The sequence below is a fragment of the Marmota marmota genome, unplaced genomic scaffold, assembly GCF_001458135.2.
Source record: "Marmota marmota marmota unplaced genomic scaffold, marMar, whole genome shotgun sequence".
In the NCBI taxonomy this organism is placed as follows: Eukaryota; Metazoa; Chordata; class Mammalia; order Rodentia; family Sciuridae; genus Marmota; species Marmota marmota.
In genome coordinates, this window is record NW_025999999.1 from 8,663,862 (window position 1) to 8,683,688 (window position 19,827).

Genomic DNA, 19,827 nt, shown 5'->3' on the forward strand with positions numbered 1-19,827 from the left:
AAGAATTGGGCCAGTTTCCTTAACCACATGTTTTACTTGTAATGAAGCTGCTAATAAAAGCTATAAGAACTTACATTCCCCCGCCCCCAGAAAAGCTCTTTGCATTTTGAAAGAGGAAAAGAGCACCCCGTAAACGTCTCTTATGGTGTTTTTGTTGTCCGTTTGCCAGAGACAAAGGGAATTCTTGTGGTGTTCTAGTGCTACCTAGTGGTGGCTGGCGAGAGAGATGGGCAGGAAAAAGGAGGGGGAGCGGGAGGTGGGTGGGACACAGGGCTCTCAACTGAAGGGTTCCCTGGGGAACTCTGGGGTGTACCTCTAGGACCCCCTTGGAGAGGGGGTCAGAGCGAGATAGCACACTGGCTGCAGCAACTGGAAAAAAGTCAGTCCCTACTTGGGGCTGGGGATGAAGGGCACTAGTGGGAGTTAAGGCTACTGGCTCATTGGAGCGGGGCTTCCTGGCTCTCATTTGTCTTCTAGCTTTTGCCATGAAGGAGTTTTACATTTTTATGCAGTCATATTTATCATATTTTTCCATGATTCTCTGGTTATGTAAGATGCTTGGAAAGGCTTTCCTGCCAAGTAAACACCATGTTAAACATCTATGAGAAAGAGAGATAGGGAGAAAGGAAGACAGAGAAAGACAGAGAGAGATAGAGAGAGGGAGGATGCAGGGATACTGCAATCATTTCAGAGCTTCTTTCTTTGGTCTCAGTATTGTTGTTGTTCTTCTTTTTTTTTTTTTAAAGAGATTCTTTTTTTATGGGCCTTTATTTTGTACATTTATTTATATGTGGTGCTGAGGATCAAACCCCCAGTGCCTCACACATACCAGGCAAGTGATGTACCACTGGGCCACAACCCCAGCTCCTCAGTGTGTTGTTCTTTTAAATCTATTTTGTGTTCATTCGCACCTGGGCACTGACTGGCTAATTTCCAGAGAGTTACAGGGTGTTGTAAGGGGTCTCAAGCAGGAAGGGGCTGCTTCCGGAAGTTGGTGAGGAGATCACCCCTATAACAAGTGTCACCTCAGGCTGGGGATGCAGAGGAATCCAGCTCCGTACAGGCATGGCATCACATGGGCATGCTAGAGGTGTAACTCAGCTCTTCACTCGCCAGCTCCTAGGCAAGCAAATCTAGGCTTTCCTAAATCTTGGGGTTTTCATTTGTAAAATGGGAAAAAGAAGAAGAGTCAAATCACAACAATGGCAAGAGTTTGTACCTCCCAGGATTGCAATAAAAGTCTGTACCTCCCAGACATGAACTGCTTAGACCAAAGTCTGGTTCCTGGGAATAAGTCCTTCATTGATGTCACTTGCCACAGTGATCTGAGTAAGTGGCCTCGGAATGGGTCAATGGACACAGGACTTTGAAGTCATTACACAAGTTTATCAGGTGGGGGCACTTTATCCTCTTTCTGGCATTGAACATTTTCCTTTCTGCTTCCTGACGGACTTTCACCTGCCCTTTCAGATGCAACCTTGGGAATATGCAGCCTTAGGCCTGGATTATTTTTATTTTTATTTATTTTTTTTTTACTGAAGTTGAACTTAGGGGCACTTTACCAATGAACTTTATCCCTAGATCTTTTAATTTTTTAAATTTTGAGACAGGGTCTTGTTAAGTTGCTGAGACTGGCCTCGAACTTGCAATCCACCTGCCTGAGTCTTAAGAATCATTGGATTAAAGACATGGCCCACCACACCCAATTCAGGCCTGGATTTTATGAATGCACACTGTAAGCCCAGTATTTAGGTCTATAGGACTTTTAAGGGTCTGCTTGAGACTGGGGGAAAATTACTGGCTCCAAATTATGAAAGGAAAACTTTGAAATAAAAATTTAGAAGTGCTCAGTTAAATGCCTATAAAACTTAACATTGTATTGACTTTATTAATCATTAAATGGTAGTACTCGTAAAGATTTCATTATGTTTGAAGACCATCATAGATTTTTCTCACTTGGCAAGAAATTCAACACATGCATGATTGCTCAAAAGTAAAACATATGGTAAATTTGATGAGTTCCTTGTCGTCCAGTGTTTCCAACAAATTTGTAAAAACCCTTTCAAAAAGTATTAGGCAAGAAAATTGTTTCATGTAAAATGTGGTATATTTTAGTATATTTGACCTAATGGAGTTAGACCCCAAAGACAAGTGTTTGGGGCTCTATGAAGATCTTACAATCAATTCAGGGGCTTCCTTCCAGAGGGCAAATCTGTCTGCAGAGTGGGTGAGGGGAGCGAAGATCCAGGCATGACCACCTCCTGCCCTACCTTCAAGGTGGCTTGCCCTGCTGGCTGGCCTGGTCCCCCAAGTAGTACCCAGTGTTCCCCAGGAAAGGCTGCAGGCCTTCTTTAAACCTCATCCCCCCCCCCCAACTAGAACATGTGGACCAGTTTCCCAAGGTGTGAGCAATAAGTGACCTATAGCAGATTCTATTGAGCCAGAATCTCTCGTGGGGAGGAGGATCTTTATTTAGATCTTCTTCCCCTCTCCCCAAGTTCCTATAGACGATTTGGATGCACACCTAAGTTTGTGAATTATCAGTCTGAAGAGCATGTGGTGTCCCAGAAGGAGAGCAAGAGATCTACATTTTACTCAACCATTTGTCTATTTAGGGAAGTTTCCTAATATGAATATAGTAGTACATATTCAGATTATATATATATATATATATATTAGGGTATACATTTAAAGTTTTATTGCTGCTAGGAGTGCACAATCAAAAAAGTTTGGAGCTCAGAGCCAACTGCCTGGCTCTGCAATCTCTGCAATCAGTATTTGTGAAACTGACTGAGGGGTTAGCCCTGCACACAGGCCTGGGAGGAGGAACTGGAATTAGAACACAGAGATGCACATGACAGGCTCTCCTTGGTGCTAACAAGGAAACTGCACCCTGATCAGTGCCAGGTATACAGTTAGTGATCAATAATGGTCTCTAGTCAGTGAATGAACCTGTATCCCAAAGTATCTGAAAACAAGGCAGTATGATGCCCATTCCATGCTAAAATGGGTAGCACAGAGTTCCATCCCGCAGAGAGAAGGCTTCTGGCCTCAGAGAAACTGAGGAAAATGTACCATTGAACTACTGAGAAGGGAACTGCTCTCTGACTGGCTGGGTAGCTGTATTGATAGGTTAATTCATCTGTTTCTTTTTTCATTTTATAAATACATAATATATTTACTATCATTTTAGTCATCTCTGAACTTGGCATGACGAAAACTAATGATGAGAACAATATAGAGCAGGAAAAGTTTATTTTGTCTCATGGTTTCAGAGGTCTCAGTCTATAAGTGGCGACTCCACTGCTATCAGCCCAAAGTAAGGCAGAACATCATGGTGGAAAGGTGTGGTGGAATAAAACAGCTCAGAATATGGGAACCAGGAAGGGGAGCAGGGGAGAGCACACACTGTGCTTACCAAGGACAAAATATATACCTGAAAGGCATGCCTCCATTGACCTGCTTCCTTGGGCCACACCCTACCTACCTACCCAGATTACCACCCAGTTAATCCATATCAGTGGGTTAATCCACAGATTAGGTTACAACTGTCATAATCATTTCACCTCTGAATATTCTTCAGTTGTCTCATATTCATGAACTGTCTTCATGAGCATATGGAGAACAACTCATATCTAAACCATAACGACTATGGTTTCAGGCACTTGCAGACACTCCCTGCAGTTCAGATAGGACAACCCCACACAGTTTTTCTGATAGCCTGATTAACTCTGGACTGACTAGGTCTTGGGGATGTGAGAGGTGTCACATATCCTAGCTAAGGATGCATGTCGCCGTTCCCTGATTTAGGATTAATTTCTCAATGAGGAGAGAGATGTTATTCCATTGACTAATGTGGTCTCAAGTTCAGGGTGGCCCAGGTTAACCTAGATGACCCCCACTCTTGCCTGCCTCGTAGGGCCATCCCTGTGGTTGTCTCTGTGTCAGCATTCAGGGGCTCAGGGAAGGAAGAAAGTGGACTCTCGGTCAAATATTTTATTATTTTATCAACCTGGAGACTTTCCAAAATTTGAATATAGCTGGGTAGGAGCTGTTAAGTTAGAAGGGGGCGAGGTGAACCAGGTGGGAAGGAACCACGGGGGCAGAGGGACAGCAAGAGAGGGTGATACCTGCCTCGGGTCCCTCCTAGTGTAGGCACACCCACTGGCCCTCAGAATCCGCACCACTGGGAGGGGGTTGCCACGGCGACAGGTGCTGGAGCACCACCTTGTGAGTATTAATAGCTTCCATTGGAGCCTCCGAAACAGTGACTTCATTCTTTCCCTGGCAGGTTCCTCCTCCCCCCTCCCTTCCAGGGTGGGGTGGGTTGCTTCCCTGGCCTGGCGGTGTCTTGGTGGAGATCTGTTCAAAGGCATGGGGGTCCTGGGGGAAGGAGGGTACTGGTATTCTTTGATCCTCTGACCACAAAAAAAGGTTTCTGGAGCACAGGACCTCTCAGAGGGGTCATGCTCAGCCTCTCTGGGCTGACCACATCTGCCTCTCATAGGTCCCTGCCTAGCCAGAGACCTGCACCTAGTTTTACACTTAAAAGTAGTGTCGCCTTCCCCAGTTCAGAGCTCCCTAGAAGTTTTACCAAGGTAAGGCTAGGGAAGGGCCTAGAGTGTGACACATGAGGGGCCCTACACTCAGGTTTATGCCAGTACTATGGTGACACCTTGAGGAGAATGGATCTTCTCTGAGTCCTCATATTTATTCTGACTTATAAAAGGTCTGGTCCCAGCAGCCTCTCAAGGTGACTTCATTCTAGCACACTTTAGGATACACACTGGTACATGCATACACATACACATATGTGTGTGTATGTGTGCTTGTTTAGAACTAGGTGTACAAAATGCATGGTAGCAAGTACACTTGTATAGCACGGAGGTGTGTGTGAAAATGTGTGTATTGTTATTCAGAGCCCACAGATTTTTTGATGTGATGCATGAGTCATCTGATGGGAGTGAACCTTGGGTAGATACTGCCCCCAAATAAGATAGCAGTCCCTGACCTTCTGTGTCCATTCTGCAGCTGGCTGTCATGTGATTCTGCACACCCAAGATTCTGGCAGCTGGGGCCAGGGGCTGTCTTTCTTTCCAGACTCCAGAGAGTGCCTATCACAGATATTTCTAGCTTGCCTGGAGTTTCTGACATTTAAGGGTGTGATGCCTTGAATGGGGTGGGGGTGGGGAAGAAGGGAAAGAAAGTTATGTCTAAGTGTCTAAGGACACTTAAAGAATCCCCCTTCCTTCAGGAAGCTTTCTTTGACTGCTATAGGCCACAGATTCCCCTCTCCCGACATCAGACAACCACTCAGCTCAGAGTGGGTGGTTCTCTGATGGTTTGTTCCTGAGATCTGTTGCCAGGAGACCTGGTCTTATGGTTCTGCTATTAGTCAGGTAATGGGGTCTGTCTGGAATTCTTGCTCTGAGTCATTTCCATGGTGCTCCTGTAGATCTGATTGAGAGCTGAGGGGGAGATCCTCATCTCGATTCCTTTGTTCAACTGTCCATTCACTCTTGAGGGTTTTACTCTGTGCCAGACCCTGAACCTGGGAATTTATATTAGCACTACCTCGCCCCACCCTACCATCCAGGGAGCTCAACGTTCTGGCGGTAGTCTCTTGTTTTCAACAAGGAGTTCCACTGTTCCGTGAGAGAATAAGCCCAACCCGGGAGACCCAGTCTGCACTAGACTCTGATTCCCCAGTCCCGCCAGGGACCCCTGCATCGCCGAGGACTTGTGGCAGCCGGGGACGCGGCGCGCCCAGGGGCCACATCTGGCCTAGCGGGCGCGCGCATGTCACTAAGACGCTCATTCACCAGCGCAGCTGTCACCATAACAACCGAAGCCCGGGAGTCCTGGCGACGGCTGGGCGAGGGCGGGGGCGGCGGTCGCGGGAACGACCCGGTGGGGGTGGGAGCGCGAGCTCGGCGGCCTGGGGAGAACAACCAACGCGGCTCCGCCGAGCCCCGCTACATGCAGACCCGCCGGCGGGAGGGCGCCACGCAAGTCACCGCAGCGGCCGTCCCCGCGGGCGGGGACCGAGCCTGCAGCTAAGCAGTCAAGCCACCTGGCAGGCCGAACCGCTAAGCACCCGCGTGCGAAGCCCTGACTCTATGGCCCACGGGGAGTGTGCCCAAGCCGCCGCGCCACCCACCACCAGCCCGAACCCGAGCATCAGCGGGAGGAAGAGCGGAGTGCCGGGAGCCGCTGGGCCTGACCCAGGGGGCCCGCCCGCGGCCCNAGCCCCACCAGGGCCCTCCCCCGGCGGCGCGCACTCACGCGCGCACACACTTGCACACATTTTACCTCCGCTCCTGCCCAGCCTCGCCTGCGCCCAGTGAGAGCAGAACCTCCTGGGACCGGATGCCATGGGCAACAACTTCTCCAGTATCCCCTCTCTTCCCCGAGGAAATCCAAGCCGGGCGCCGCGGGGCCACCCCCAAAGCCTCAAAGGTAGGCTTCGCGGTTGAGTGCAGCCGGAGGACTGGGCGCTGATGGAGGCTAGGGAGAGATGGAGAGGTGTGGTTGTGGAGGCCCGGCAGGTGCCACCTGTTGTGTGCCTTTGGAGACCGGAGATGCCCATCTGACCATGGAGGTGGGCTGGGGAGTGGGCGCTGTCTATGGTGATGGTGAAAATCAGGGAGAATGGCGTTAGGTGGGGTCTGCGCAGTTCTCCCTGCCAGCACTGGAAACAGTCACTGAGTCCCCTCAGGGCCATGATGCTAGGCAGCAGGAAGGAGTAGAGAAGGGCATTTGCTCGGTGGATAGGGGAGTGGAGGGAAGCTCAGGTGGTCCATCTGAGCTCAAGGGAGTCACAGCCATCTCCTTTTCATCTGCTTGGGGCTGGAGAGATCAGGCTGGCAGCACTAGTTGCATTTCTAATTAGAAGGTCTTAAGAATCCAGGACTAAAGGGGCCAGAGATGATGCCTTGCTCCTGGGGTCCCCTGAAGCTATTGACTATATGTGTCCACTGAATCAGTCCCCCATAGACCAGATATCTAGTTGGAACCCTTAGAAAAGAGGGGCTGGGATCCTTGAAACAGAGGTCTTTGCTCTCACTGTCCCTGGATCCACTCTGCACCCTCTGGGGGTCCCTAGGCCCAGACCCGGGCTTTGCAGCTTCCAAGGCCGTCTCCTGACCTTCGGAAGATACCGGGCTGGGTCCTCCCAGGCCTTCAACCCCTGCTAATTCCCTTCAGGAAGCTGCTTTTCTGTCATCCTCAGAACAGTTGCACTTGTCCCGGACATGCTGATGGCTAAAAGCCAGGAGGGGAAGCCCTTGGCTTTCACAAAAAATAATCTACTTCCTCAGTCCCCCAGCTTGTGAGAAGAATTACAGAAGTGCCCTTTAACACAAAGTATTGAAGTGTACAAAGAACTTTCACAAATATCTTTTCAGTGAGTGCAGAAGCCCTTGAGGTAGTCAGCAGAGCAGAGCTAACTGTGCCCATTTTACAGTTGAGGAGAACCAAGGCTTCTTTTAGATTCCCAAGCCAGTGAGAGACAGAGATAGGCTATAGTCCCTTATCTTCTGAATTGGAATTCTGTCCCCTCTCTTGCTGGACAGCTAACCTTGAAGACCAAGGGTGAGGAGGAGAGACAGGACTACCATCTTGCATTCTAACTCCAACTCTCAAAACGTTAGCTCAAGAATATCAATGGGTCTTTTGTGTTTTGCTGAAAATTAATATGGTGATACATGTCCAGACCATTTTTAATTGACCTTGTAATTCCATTTAGGGAACTGATTGTAAGAAAATGGAGATGCAGGCAAACACTTACAGCAGAAAGCTAGGATGTTCTCGGCAGTGTTATTTATAGTAGGAAAGCAACCTAATGCCCAGTAATCGAGGCGGAGCACATGCAGGCACTAAAATTATGTTTTGAAGAATATTTGATGACTTGGTAAAATGATCACAGCACAAAGACAGGATATGAAAATATGAAGATTGTATGATCCCAATTTTGTTGAAAAGAAATATGAATGGCAAGGAAAACCAACAAAACAAACACAACCCCATAAAGAATGTTTCCAAACTGTTAAAGAGGCTTTCTTCTGGGTAATGGGATCTGATAAGTTTTTTTTTTCTTTTCTGATTTATATTTTGCTCTTTTCTAAGTTGTGTGCAATAAATATTATTTTTATAATCAGAAATAAGGTGTTGTGTTAGCATATCTAAAGACTGTTTCTGGTCATTGAAAACAGATTCCTAATGATGGAGGAATCTTTGGACATCATTCAGCTCAACCTCCCTTGCAAGCATGAATGATGGGGAAAAGGATAATGATTTGCCCAAATTACTTTGTGGATCACTCAGGTGGCAAAGCTGGGCTCTGTCCATCAGGGATCAGAGGTTTGCTGGAGGTTGGAGAGTTGACTTGGTTCTTTAATACTCACAGATTGTCTCTCTAAAAAGGTCCTGTTCCTTTTTTTTGGACTCCGTGGAAATCTAGAGTAGGCTCCAGGAATTGAACTTCATTCTATCTAAAGTTTGGAATTGTGGGGATCTGAGGTCTTTGACAGAAGGAAAGACCAGGCAGGAGAAGCTGTCCCACTTCCTTTGTCCCTATTCACACATCAACTGGAAGTGGTCATGGGAATTTCAATTCTGCTCCTTCCAGTCCTGGAATGAAAGAGAGAATGTTCCCAAAGGACATCTATTGGTATTTTCCACTCTTCATCCTGGGTCCATTGATCCTCCTTCTTAGTTTGACTTCTAAGAAGTCCCCATGTCCCCACCCTAATAGAGCCATCACCTTTATTCTGTAATTGTTTAGTGTTCACTACAAATTCTCTTCTACTCGGATCAGCATTGACCTAGGTGTCTGCTCTGATGTATCTTTGGTCAGCCAGAATTCCATTCTAATTGTACTGGTGTTAACCCCGGTACAGCATGATTCTAACTCCCCACCCAGAGTTCCACTGTGGTTGTTTCTGTACTCACCTAGAATTCAGCCTTAATTCTCAGAATTGTTTGTTCAGAAATTTGCTAGGGGTGGAGCAACCCGCTCTATTTTTCCTTCTTCTTCTGTAATTGCAGTCTGTATGGATTCCTTACCATTTTAATTAAAACAATTAGAGGGGACCTGGAATAGTAGGGGGCCTGGGACTGGAGTTCACAGATTGGTCCAGCTCTCAGGCTTATGTGATACGGGGTCCATCTTCATCTTTCAGTGGTAGACTTTGGTCTTCCTGGAGACACACTGCTGTCATTTCCACTGGGTCTGAAGAGTCTTGGAGGAGGTTCATGGTGTAGTTTAGGACCAACAGGCAGACCGAGGAGCTGCTGTGTGCTGGGCTCAGAGGTGCATGACATTAACACTCCTGGGGTTTCATGGATTGAAGGAGTATTTGGAAAGGCAAGGCCAAGGAAGTGAATCGAACTGTGTGCTTGCATGTTGGATTATTGAAACCCCAGGCTCATGGGCTAAGATGGGGCTTCAGGGAAGGATCTGAGGTGACCATGGAAGGAACTGCAGGAATTGGATGGCAAGGGAGGCAGTGGAGTCCTAGGGTGTATGGGGAAGGGATAGACGGCCAAGGCTTGGGGGAGGGAACACGTGTGTGAGTGTGCGTGTGTGTGTGTGTGTGTATTATCAGTGAGGGTCACAGGGTAACTGAGGCAGGGGTTCATGCTTTCTCGAGAAAAATACAGGGAATAAAGATATTGCCTCCTTGCCCAGCCCTGAGTGTCTGCCTCCTTGGTGCTAAGTGTGGAGGGGCAGGCAACTAGGAAAGTTTTTGGGGAGTTACTCAGCCCCAGTGTCACCAATGGATGGGACTTGAGTGGGCCACTTCCCATCTTCTTTTTATAGTAGCAAAATTTGCATAGCATGAAATTCACCATTTTAACCATTTAAAGTATAACTTAGCATTTAGTACCTTTGGTGTTGTGTGACCACTTTTAATTCCAAGCTATTTTATCACCTCAAAAGGAAACCTCATGCCTATTAAGTACCCCCTCCCCTAAATCCCTGGCAACCACTAATATACTTCCTGTTTCTATGGATTTGCCTATTCTGGACATTTCACATAAATGGAATCACATAATAACTGTCCTTTTGTATTGGGCTTCTTTGATTTAGCATAATATTTTCAAAGTTCATCCATTTTGTAGCATATCTTTTCTTTCATTTTTTTTGTGATCAAATAATATTCCACTGTATGAATATGCCACAGTGTGTTCATGCATTTGGTGGACTTTTGTGTTGTTTCCACCTTTTGGATATTATGAATAATGAAGCTACAAACATTGTGTATAAGTTTTTGTTTGAACACCTGTTTTCAATTCTTGCATACCTAGATGTAGACTGTACATCTTTTTAAAAGGTAATGCTTCTGGAATTGAACACTTTACAAAGCCACTGGTTGTGACAGCTGCAGGGAGGTCATCCCTTCCCCCCAGTTTGGGCTGGATGTGACATCAGCCTGACCCCTGGTGTTTGTATACTCTTTTCCACAGTGGCTGAGGCTCCTGGGTGACTGAGGGAGGAGCTGCTGGAATTGGCTAGGGGGTTATCGAGGTGGACAACAGTGAGCCACAGGAACTTGTCTGCAGATCTGGAACTTCCTCACTGCCCTCTGGGGGTGGTGATGGAGGATGGTCCTCCTTGGACAAGGCCCTAGCAGATTCTCTGCCTTCACATTCCTGCTGCTATTTCCATGATCTGGGTCCTCCTCCCAGCTATTGCAACAGCTGCTGTCTTAATCAGTCTGTCTATGGTCTGTCAGAGAGATCCTCCTATAGCGCTACTTTCCTTGTACCCCTCCCCTTGGCCACAGTGGTTGTGGCTGCCATAATCGGATACTCAAGGCCTCCATTCTTTGGATAGCTTTCAGATATTTCCATTGCTCTGTCTGGGTTGCTTCCTTGGTTGCCATGACACTTGTAGATTAGGTGAGCTCATCCAGCTCTCTGCCTCCAGATGTAACAGACAGACCTGGGTGGGGGTCTTGGCTGGTGGCCTCCTCAGCCACCTGGAGACTTCAGAGAGGCAGGGCTGAGTCAGCACCTTCCCACCTGCTCTATTGGTTTTCAGTTCAGCTTTACCTTTGAATTCTCTTTTGTTAATCATCATAATAATATTGATAATAACCACCATATGTTGGGTGGTTACTATGTGCCAAGTACTTATATGTAGATTTTTTTTTCCATTAAACCCTCCTGATTTGTCACCATTTGTAGATGGGTAAGAGAGGCTCAGAGAGGTAAGTAACATCCCAGGTCACACAGTCAGAAGCTAATGGAACTGGGATTCAAACCCAGAGTTCCCTGCCTTTAGAGTTCATTATCGTGGCCACTATGCTATTCTGTCCCCGGAGAATTCTACCTTGGGTGGGTTCTGTCTTCCACTGTGGGAAAGAGACTGGGCAGTGATCTCCTGGTTCTGGACTGAGTCCCAAAGGAGGAAAAGGGAGTATTATGGGGTTCTTGCTGCTGCCTCCTTTGGTTAGCCAGAGGACCAAGGGGCTGGGTAAACCTGGAATTCCCAGTCCTGCACCTCATACCACTCCTACGTGGTTTTTAGTCATATAGGCACTTTTGAGAGAACTTCCTTTTTCTCAAAGTGAGGTTTTTCTCCTGCTTATGGTGTAAAATTCAGGCTCCCAACCACTAGCTCAGACCTACTGACTCAGAGATGGGGCCTCCAAATATGCAAGTTAATAAGATCTTCAGTTTATTCTGATATTTCCTAAGACCTGGGAATTATTGAAGCTGTGGGCCCTCAGGACAATCCCACCCTGGTACTCTCAGGGTAGGTGGGATCGGCTTCCAGGGGAGGGGAGCTTGGAGCTGGATGGAACTTAGTGTGGAGCTGGAGAGGTCCCTCAGTGAGTGGCCCCGCAGCAAAGACAGGAAAGGCAGGGAGGCCAAGAAATGCAAGATGTGCTTGGGTCGGTGAGCAGCTCCTTCGGCCTGGGATTTGGGCCCCACTGGGGAAGTTAATCCATCTTTTAAGATAGGTTGGGATAAGACCTCAGAGGACTGTGGTTGTCAGGACGAGGAGTTTTATATTTTATCCTGTAGTCACTGGGAGACATGGATGGCTTTTGAGCAAAAGGGATGCAGTAATTTTATTTAAACAGTAACAGCAGAAGTAGAGTAGAGGTTGAAGAGAAGAGAAAATGAAAAAAAAAAGATTTTTTTAAGAAGCCTAGATTCTAATATTGTGCTAGGTACCTTCATATGAATTAATCTCCCAATAAACATGAGGCAGGTGTTATCATTCCCATTTTATAGATGGGAAACTAATAGATGTTAAGGATGCTGTCCATAAATACTAGAATAGGAAAAGGCAGAGCTGGGGTTTCTGCCCAGGACCCCAAAGCTCATGAAGGAGAAAACTGGTCTTGGGAAAATTTCTCTGCATTGGTGTCTCTTCTCCCTGGCTCTGGGTGATGTCTTAGTCTGCTTGGGCAGCTGACAGTTTTGGGGGTTGGAAGTCTAGGTCATGGTGCCAGCGTGTTTGGCTTGTGATGAGGGCTTTCCTCTTGCCTTGCAGATGGCTTCCTTGCTGAGTTCTCAAGCGGGCTTGCCTTGTTCCTGCAGATGTCCTCTGATACTGTTCGATCAGGGCTCCAATCTTACGACCTCATTTAACCTTTATTTGTCCTTATCTCCAAATATAGTCCTGTTGGAGGTTTTGACATAGGAATGGGAGAGGGGATCACAGCAGATGGCACATGCCCCTCCAAGTGCACACGGAGGCCCAGGCATTGGCTCCACATCACAGATCCCAAGATGGAGGCAGGATGGGCAAAAGCAGAAAGAGAAGTGGGGAGGTAGGGAGAGGAAGAAGGGCAGGAGCTAGGCACTGCCCAGGTAATGCCAGGGTTGCCTTCTCCCCACTGGGCCAGCTGGCAGGACTCTTTCCTATTAGAGTGTGACCAACTCATTCCTGGGCCTACGTAGCCAGGGCTAAGAGGCTGAGGGGCTGCCTCTCTTTGAGCTGGTTGCTTTGGTAACCTTGGTCAGGAAGTAAGAGGTCTCCTTGGTAACGCCTGGGAAACCTGCCTCAGGGATGGAGGGACAGAACTGGCTAGTGGTCAGGCCCAGTGGCACAGGCAGAGCTGGGCCAGGCCACTGAGATGACCAGGGCTGTGAAGAAGGGCAGGCTTAGGGAGTAGCCTGAGCGGCCTGTGGCCGTTCCCCAGCCAGCCAGAGTCTAGAGGACCTGTGGTCCTGTGGTCCTGCATGGGAGGAGCAGAGTCACTAATGGGCCAGCCCAGGAAGTGGGTAGGGTGGTGTCGGGGGAGGGGAGTGGGGAGAATATTGCTCTGGATGACAGATCCAGCTCCAGCTTATTAAAAGATGCTTATCAGGGGTCATTACCCGGATCCTGCTGCTTCCGTAAATGAGCAGGTGCTGACGCTTGGGGGAGGGGCAGAGCCTAGAGAAAAGAAGGGCTCAGAGAGGAGGAGTGAACAGTGGGGAGTCTTTAGGAGGCAGGTGGGCAGCATCCGCCTTCTCGGCTCTTACTGCAGTTCTGAGGAGGCTGGGCACAGCGTTGGGCATGGACTGAGGAGGAGTTCCTGGGATGCTCTGACTGGGGGAAGGCAAGGGTGGGTAGGGGAGTCCCTTCCACTGAACACAAATACCAAGCCTGGGCAATGGCCCAGCATTCCCCTAGGCATGAGGATAGTGTCCCACAAAACAGCAGGAGCCACATAGAGCTCACCGGAACAACAGTGGGAAGCAGATAGAAACAAAAATGATGGACAAGTGAATAAAAATGAGTTGGGATAGGATTATTGCTCACATTCTACGGGCGGGTGCCTGTGCCACCATCCATATACCCACCGTCTCATTTAGTCATTTTTATTTTATTTTTTGGTACCGGAGATTGAACCCAGGGAAGGTTTCTCTAAGGATGCAACCTGAGAGCTTTACCATTGAGCTACATCCCCAACCCTTTTTATTTTGAGACAGGGTCTTGCTAAGTGGCTTGGGGCCTTGCTGAATTATTGAGGCTGGCTTCAGATTTACAATCCTCCTGCCTCAGCCTCCTGAGTCACTGGGATTATAGGTGTGTGCCACCATGCCTGGCTCACTTAGTCTTCACAGCAACTATTTGAAGTAGGACTGGTAATTAATCCATTTACAGATCAATAAACTGAGGCTTAGAGACACTTGCTTTAGGCTCCATGGTATAAGATAGAATTTAGTGGGATTATAACCACGATCTCTCTGACCTTGGAGTTACCACTCTAAAAAAATAATTTTTTTCTCTTACGCCGTTTTGGATTTACAGAATTATTGCAAATATAGTACAAAGAATTTATATATACCCTACACCCACTTTCCCTATTTTATTATTATTATTTTTTCAGTGCTGGAAACTAAACCCAGGGCCTTGTGCATGCTAGGCAAGGACTGTGCCACTGAGCTACTTTCCCGGCCCCTGTTTCCCTATTATTCACATTTCATATTAGTAATGGAACCCTGTGACAATAAACCAATATTAACGTGGCATTATTAATTAATGTCCATAGTTTATTTGGACCTCATCAATTTTCCCTAATATCTTTCCTCAGTGCCAGCACTCGTATCTAGAATGTCAACCACATTATATTTTTAGTTACCACATTATATATTTCCTCATCATGTTTTCTTAGGCCTCCCTCGGTTGTGATGATTTCTCACACTTTCCTTGTTCTTCATGACCTTGACAGTGTGAGGACTGCTACTTTAGGTATTTGTAGACATTCCCTGTCTATTGCAATGTGTCCTATGTTCCTCTCGTGTGTGGACTGTGAGAGAAGGACCAAAACAGGTAAAGTGGCTTTTCATCAATCACACCCACTGTGCATGCTGTCCACGAGACTCCGCTATTGATGCTGACCTTGAGCACCTGGTGGAGCTAGTGTTCATCAGATTTCTTAATTGTATAGTTAACTGTAGAGCCACACTTCAGGGCTGCAAGTAGTGTTGTACCTCCTTGCTCTGCTCAGCTCTTTCTTTCTTTTTGGTACCAGGAACTGAACCTAGGGGTGCTCAGCCACTGAGCCACATCCCCAGCCCTTTTTACTTTTTATTTTGAGAAAAAGCCTTGCTAAGTTGCTTAGGGCCTCATTAAGTTGCTGAGGCTGACATTGAACTTGAGATCCTCCTGCTTCAGCCTCCTGAGTTGTTAGGATTACAGGCCTGTGCCATCATACCTGCCTTGGCTATTTCTTTACTCAAGCAGTTAAGTTTGGATAAAGCTGTGAAAGAGAAAACCAGGGAGTTGTCATGGGGAAACTTGATCTTGGAGGGGCAGGGAAGGCTTCTCTAGGGACGCAACCTGAAAAAGAGCTGGGGTTGACTTCACGTTTCCAGAGCTGGAGCAGTAAGCATATTGGGCACGACTGTCCATTTGTCATCCTTGATCCCTGCGAATTAAATGCCACTGGCCACCCCAGGTGTCATTGTGACACTCAGTTGAAAGCAGTGAGCTGGATGTGGTAGAGAGCTGCAGTGAGGGGTGCTTCTGGGTCAGAGACTGACACAGGCCCCCTGTGCTGGAGGATGGGGCTCAGGGTGCTCAGAGCTGCTGCTCAGCAGACTCATCTGGTCCCTCCTGGCCAGAGCAGGACATCATCAAGCAGCCGCTTCCTTGTCTCTCAGAGCAAATTACTGGCCATTAAGGCCGTCTATGTAAGAGTGGGGCAGGAGGAAGGAGGAGAGAGGATCCTTCTTGTGATGAAGGATGTTCATTGGCTTACCTGTCTACAGTTTCTTTGGCCACAACCCAGCTCCTGGCCCTGTTGCCCTTGAATGTCATCCTGGCTTCTCCAAAGTGGGGACAGAAGGAGAACATTGCCAGGGGCAGGTGACATGATTAGGGCAGAGGCCGTTCCACATGCCCGGGCTGTCACCTTCATCTTCCCTCCTTGGCTGCCCTCCTCTGCCTGGCCTCTGCTGAGAGGGTGCTCTTCTCCAGGGGATGTGCCTAGATGGGGGTGTCCAAGTGCCCCTAAGAGGGGGCAGGGAGGCACTGTGCCCCAGTCAGAGTTGAGCGAAGCTGCAGGGGGGCCCTAGCTAATCACCTCATGTCATGCCTTCTCTGAGCTGGGCATGGTACTGGGTAAACACTGGTCTGGTCTCTGCCCTCCAGGCTCAGCCCAGCTGTGTCCCAGTCACACATTGGTCTCTATGGGCAGAAAGGTCCTGGAGCCCTCCTTCTCCTCCATGCCTGCTTTCCCATCCTTTTCTTGTCCTGATCTTCCCAGGAAATGTTCCACTGACCCATTCCTCAGGAGGGAAGAAGGTCTGGTAGGCGACCAGTCATGTGCTTGGTGGCTAGTGCGAGGACCGGTGGCCACTGACTACAAACATCAGAACCCAAATACATCATAGAGATTGTTTTGTCCTGCCTCCTCTCAGCCCAGGTCCTCTGAGCCCCAGAGGGGCAGGGACTGACTTACCCAAGATCATACGGTTGGATTGGACCAGGTGGTGACAAGGTCAAGGTTCTGAGCTTGCAGGATGGTGCTGAGGAGCTGATAGAAGCTAACTTCTGAGGTACACCTGAGGGGACGGATGCTTGCTCCAGTTGTGATGTGGATGTTTTCCTGCTTGAAGTGTGCTGTCCAGGGGATCCTGGAGGGCTTTACCCAGAAGAGGGACAAGATCACCTGGATGTCCCAGAAAGCTCTCAAGGCAAGAGAGAGATGGGGCAGGCAGGAAGCCACTACATTCTTCCAGGTGAGGACAAAGTGTGGCTTCTGCCAGGGGCTGGAGGAAGTGAGTGGGGGCAAATACAGGTGGGCCCTCTGTATCTGCAAGTTCCCCACCTGCAGATTCAGCCAATTGTGGATCATAAATACTAAAAAAAGAAAAAATGTGTCTGATTGAACAGGCACAGATGTTTTTTCTTATCATTATTCCCCAGATTATATGGTATAACAACTATTCATGTAGCATTTACATGGTATCATAAGTAATCTAGAGATGACTTAAAATATATGGAAGGATATGCGTAGGCTATGTGCAAATACTGTGCCGCTTTATATAAGGGACTTATGGTTGCTTGGATTTTGGTGTCCTCTGGGGTCCTAGAAACTGAGGAGTGGCTTTAGATACTTTTGAAGGTGGACCTGAAGATTTGGAGGTGTGGATTCAGGAGAGGGAGCTGTTGAGGAACTAGCTACTTGTGCGACTATGTCAGAATTTTGACTTCCTGGGGAAGTGGCCAGTGAATCACCCAGTGGGGTTTGTGGGAGGTCATTGCATGCCCATGTGTGGATGCACCCTCTGGAGTTGTGCTTCTGCCAAGGGTGTGAGGTTTTAGAGCCAGGAGGAGAGAACAGTGAGCAAGTTCAGGCTGGCCCTGAGTTGTCAATTCCATCCCTACCCCCAGGACACTATCAATAATTAATGTCCCCTTTGTCATCACATGTGGCTCATGGGAGGGCAGAGGCCAGGTTCTAGCACCTGAGGTGCACCTGGCTTCTACTGTCCGTGGAACCCGAGGCCTTCACTCCTGACCTGGCCAGGCTTCCTCAGGTAGCCTGGGCCTCTTTGTGGGTGCCAGTTCCCAGTCACGGACACACGAACATGAAAGGTGGCCATGAATCAGCCAGACAGGCCAGGTTTTCTCTGGATTTTGCAAGTGAAGATCAAGGCTGGACCCTCACCCTGGGGCTCAATACTTACTAAATTATTAAGCCCCCAAGTGGGGGAGGGGCAAAAGCAGGAGCGACTGGATGGATGGCCTTGTAGTAAAACAGTGCAGAAAGGGGACTGAGAAATGGGGAGCAGGTGGGGAAGGAGAGGAGAGCAGAGAGAAGGGCTGCTGGCTCCTGGACTGGAGCTTTCCACAGGGCCTGGTCCTTTGCATCTGAGTAGCACTTAGACTGTCCCCTCCTGTACTCTGCTCCCATGACAAGGAGCCACACTCCACTGCTGAGCCTCAGACTGTCACAGATTATGAAAGTCCAAACTTCAAAGTTTTGTTCTAGGCTCTTCTTGGACTTCTTAGGATCCCTGTTCTTGTCCTCACTCTCAGGGGATAGCCAGGACCTCTTCCTGCCTGTGGGTGCCCTGGAGCTTCCAGGGACAAAGGCAGACCTGGGGCCATTACAGTGCCCATCCCTACTGGAGTCCTGAGCAGAAAACCTCCTCTTGTGGGGCTGGTGGACCTGTGGGGCTGAGGAGACCTCCAGCCTCTGGTATGAGGCAAGGAAGTGGAGGAGGTGGTCATGATAGGCTGTGAGTGACCAGGATGCCACACACATGGAAATTTCTGCATGAGAGGGCAGCCCACTTGGAAACTGGGGCTCTGCTTGCACAGGGCTTCCTGTATCCTTCACAAGTGCAGAGGAAACTGTTTTAGGGAGCTTGGGTTTCCTTATCTAAGCCCCAAGTTGAGGTTGTGTTAAAACAACAAAAGTACAAGATGTGCTCGCTGGGTTGGCTGTTGGGATTCAGGACTTGCTCTGAAGGTTCAGTTCCTGAGGCACCAGGTTCTATTTTGGGGTGAAGGTGCGTTTTCTGCAGGCAAGCTTCTGACTTTCTAGGTGGGTATCTGGATTCCAAGCTGGGGTGAGGGTTCCATTCCTGGAGGGCAGCTCTCCATCTCAGGGTCCAGAAGTCATGATTGCACTTTGAGTTGTGTGACCAAGCATCCATTCGGGTGCTCAGTATTCTAGCATTGGGTTGAGATTCTCTTGTGACGTAGGACAGATGAGGCTGGACACCAGAGGAATTTTCAGGAGGCAGATTTATTTAAGCTGCAGCTGTCCAGAGGGACTAATGCCTAAAATTCTGTGGATCTGGAAATTCTTTTAGATTTATACTCAGTAGGGTGGGTACTTGACAATTACTCTTTGTCCCATATTTTAGATCAGATAGAGGTTTCACAAGTTTTTGCCAAGAAAAACAGAGATAGTAACTTTTTGTACAAAAAGCTCTCTTGAGACAAGAGTTTATCACACCTTTTTGTCTGCAAGCCTGGCGTTTAGAAGAAGGAGGAAGCTTCAAACCACAGTGAGCTCTCTGCAGAACTCCCGTGAAATCCTGTTGATACTCTTTGTGAAATCTTACTGACAAGAAGCCTTATTATGGTGTGTGTGTGTGTGTGTGTGTGTGTGTAGGGTCCCTGGAGAAGCTTAATTATGGTAAGGGTCTTTTGGGGGCTACTTCACTTGGGCTTGGGTTTTGGTTATCAGGGTGGAGGTCTCATGCCCTGAGGGAAAGATAAGAGTTTTCTTTTCTAGAGCAAACTCTCTGGAGCTGTGTTAGTTAGCTTTTTATTGCTGTGATCAAAATACCTGACAAGAACAACTTGGAGGAGGAAAAGTTTATTTAGGCTCATGGCTCCAGAGGTTTAATCCATGGTAGGACAAGTCCATTGCTTTGGGCCAAGGTAAGGCAGGACATTATGGCACAAGGGTATGGTGGAGGAGCGCTGCTGTATTCCTGGCAACCAGGAAAGAGAGGGAGAAAGGGAGAGAGGGAGAGGGAGACGGGGAAGGGGCAAGGGGGGGGGTGAACCCTTCTAGGAAACGTCCCCAGTGACCCACTTCCTTCAGCCACACCCCACCTGTCTACAAGTACCACTCAGTTCATTCAAACTAGAATGGACAGATTAGGTCCCAGCTCTCACAATCCAATTATTTCACCCCTGGACATCCCTGCATCAACACAGCAGCTTTTAGGGGACACCTCACATCCAAACCATAACAGGGCCACCAGCAGACGCAGGGCAGTAGACAGATTTCTGAGCTGATCTCCCTTGGGTTCCAGCCCTTGCCTGAAAGTAAGACCATGGTCTAGTCGCTTGTAAGCTCTAGGTCTCTGGGTGCCAGTGTTGGCCAGACAGTGAGGCTGACTCAC

The 19,827-nt window shown here is 48.3% G+C and overlaps 1 protein-coding gene across 1 annotated transcript in view; it reads left to right on the forward strand.

The window, feature by feature from the left end:
- The first annotated feature begins 5,939 nt into the window (after positions 1–5,939).
- The window catches only part of Neurl1 (neuralized E3 ubiquitin protein ligase 1), a 71,524-nt gene continuing 57,636 nt past the window's right edge, over positions 5,940–19,827 (forward strand). The window contains exon 1 of the mRNA XM_048807268.1: positions 5,940–6,459. Within this exon, the coding sequence (XP_048663225.1) occupies positions 6,375–6,459 (85 nt within the window). The 5' untranslated portion in view covers positions 5,940–6,374. The remainder of the gene's footprint in view (positions 6,460–19,827) is intronic.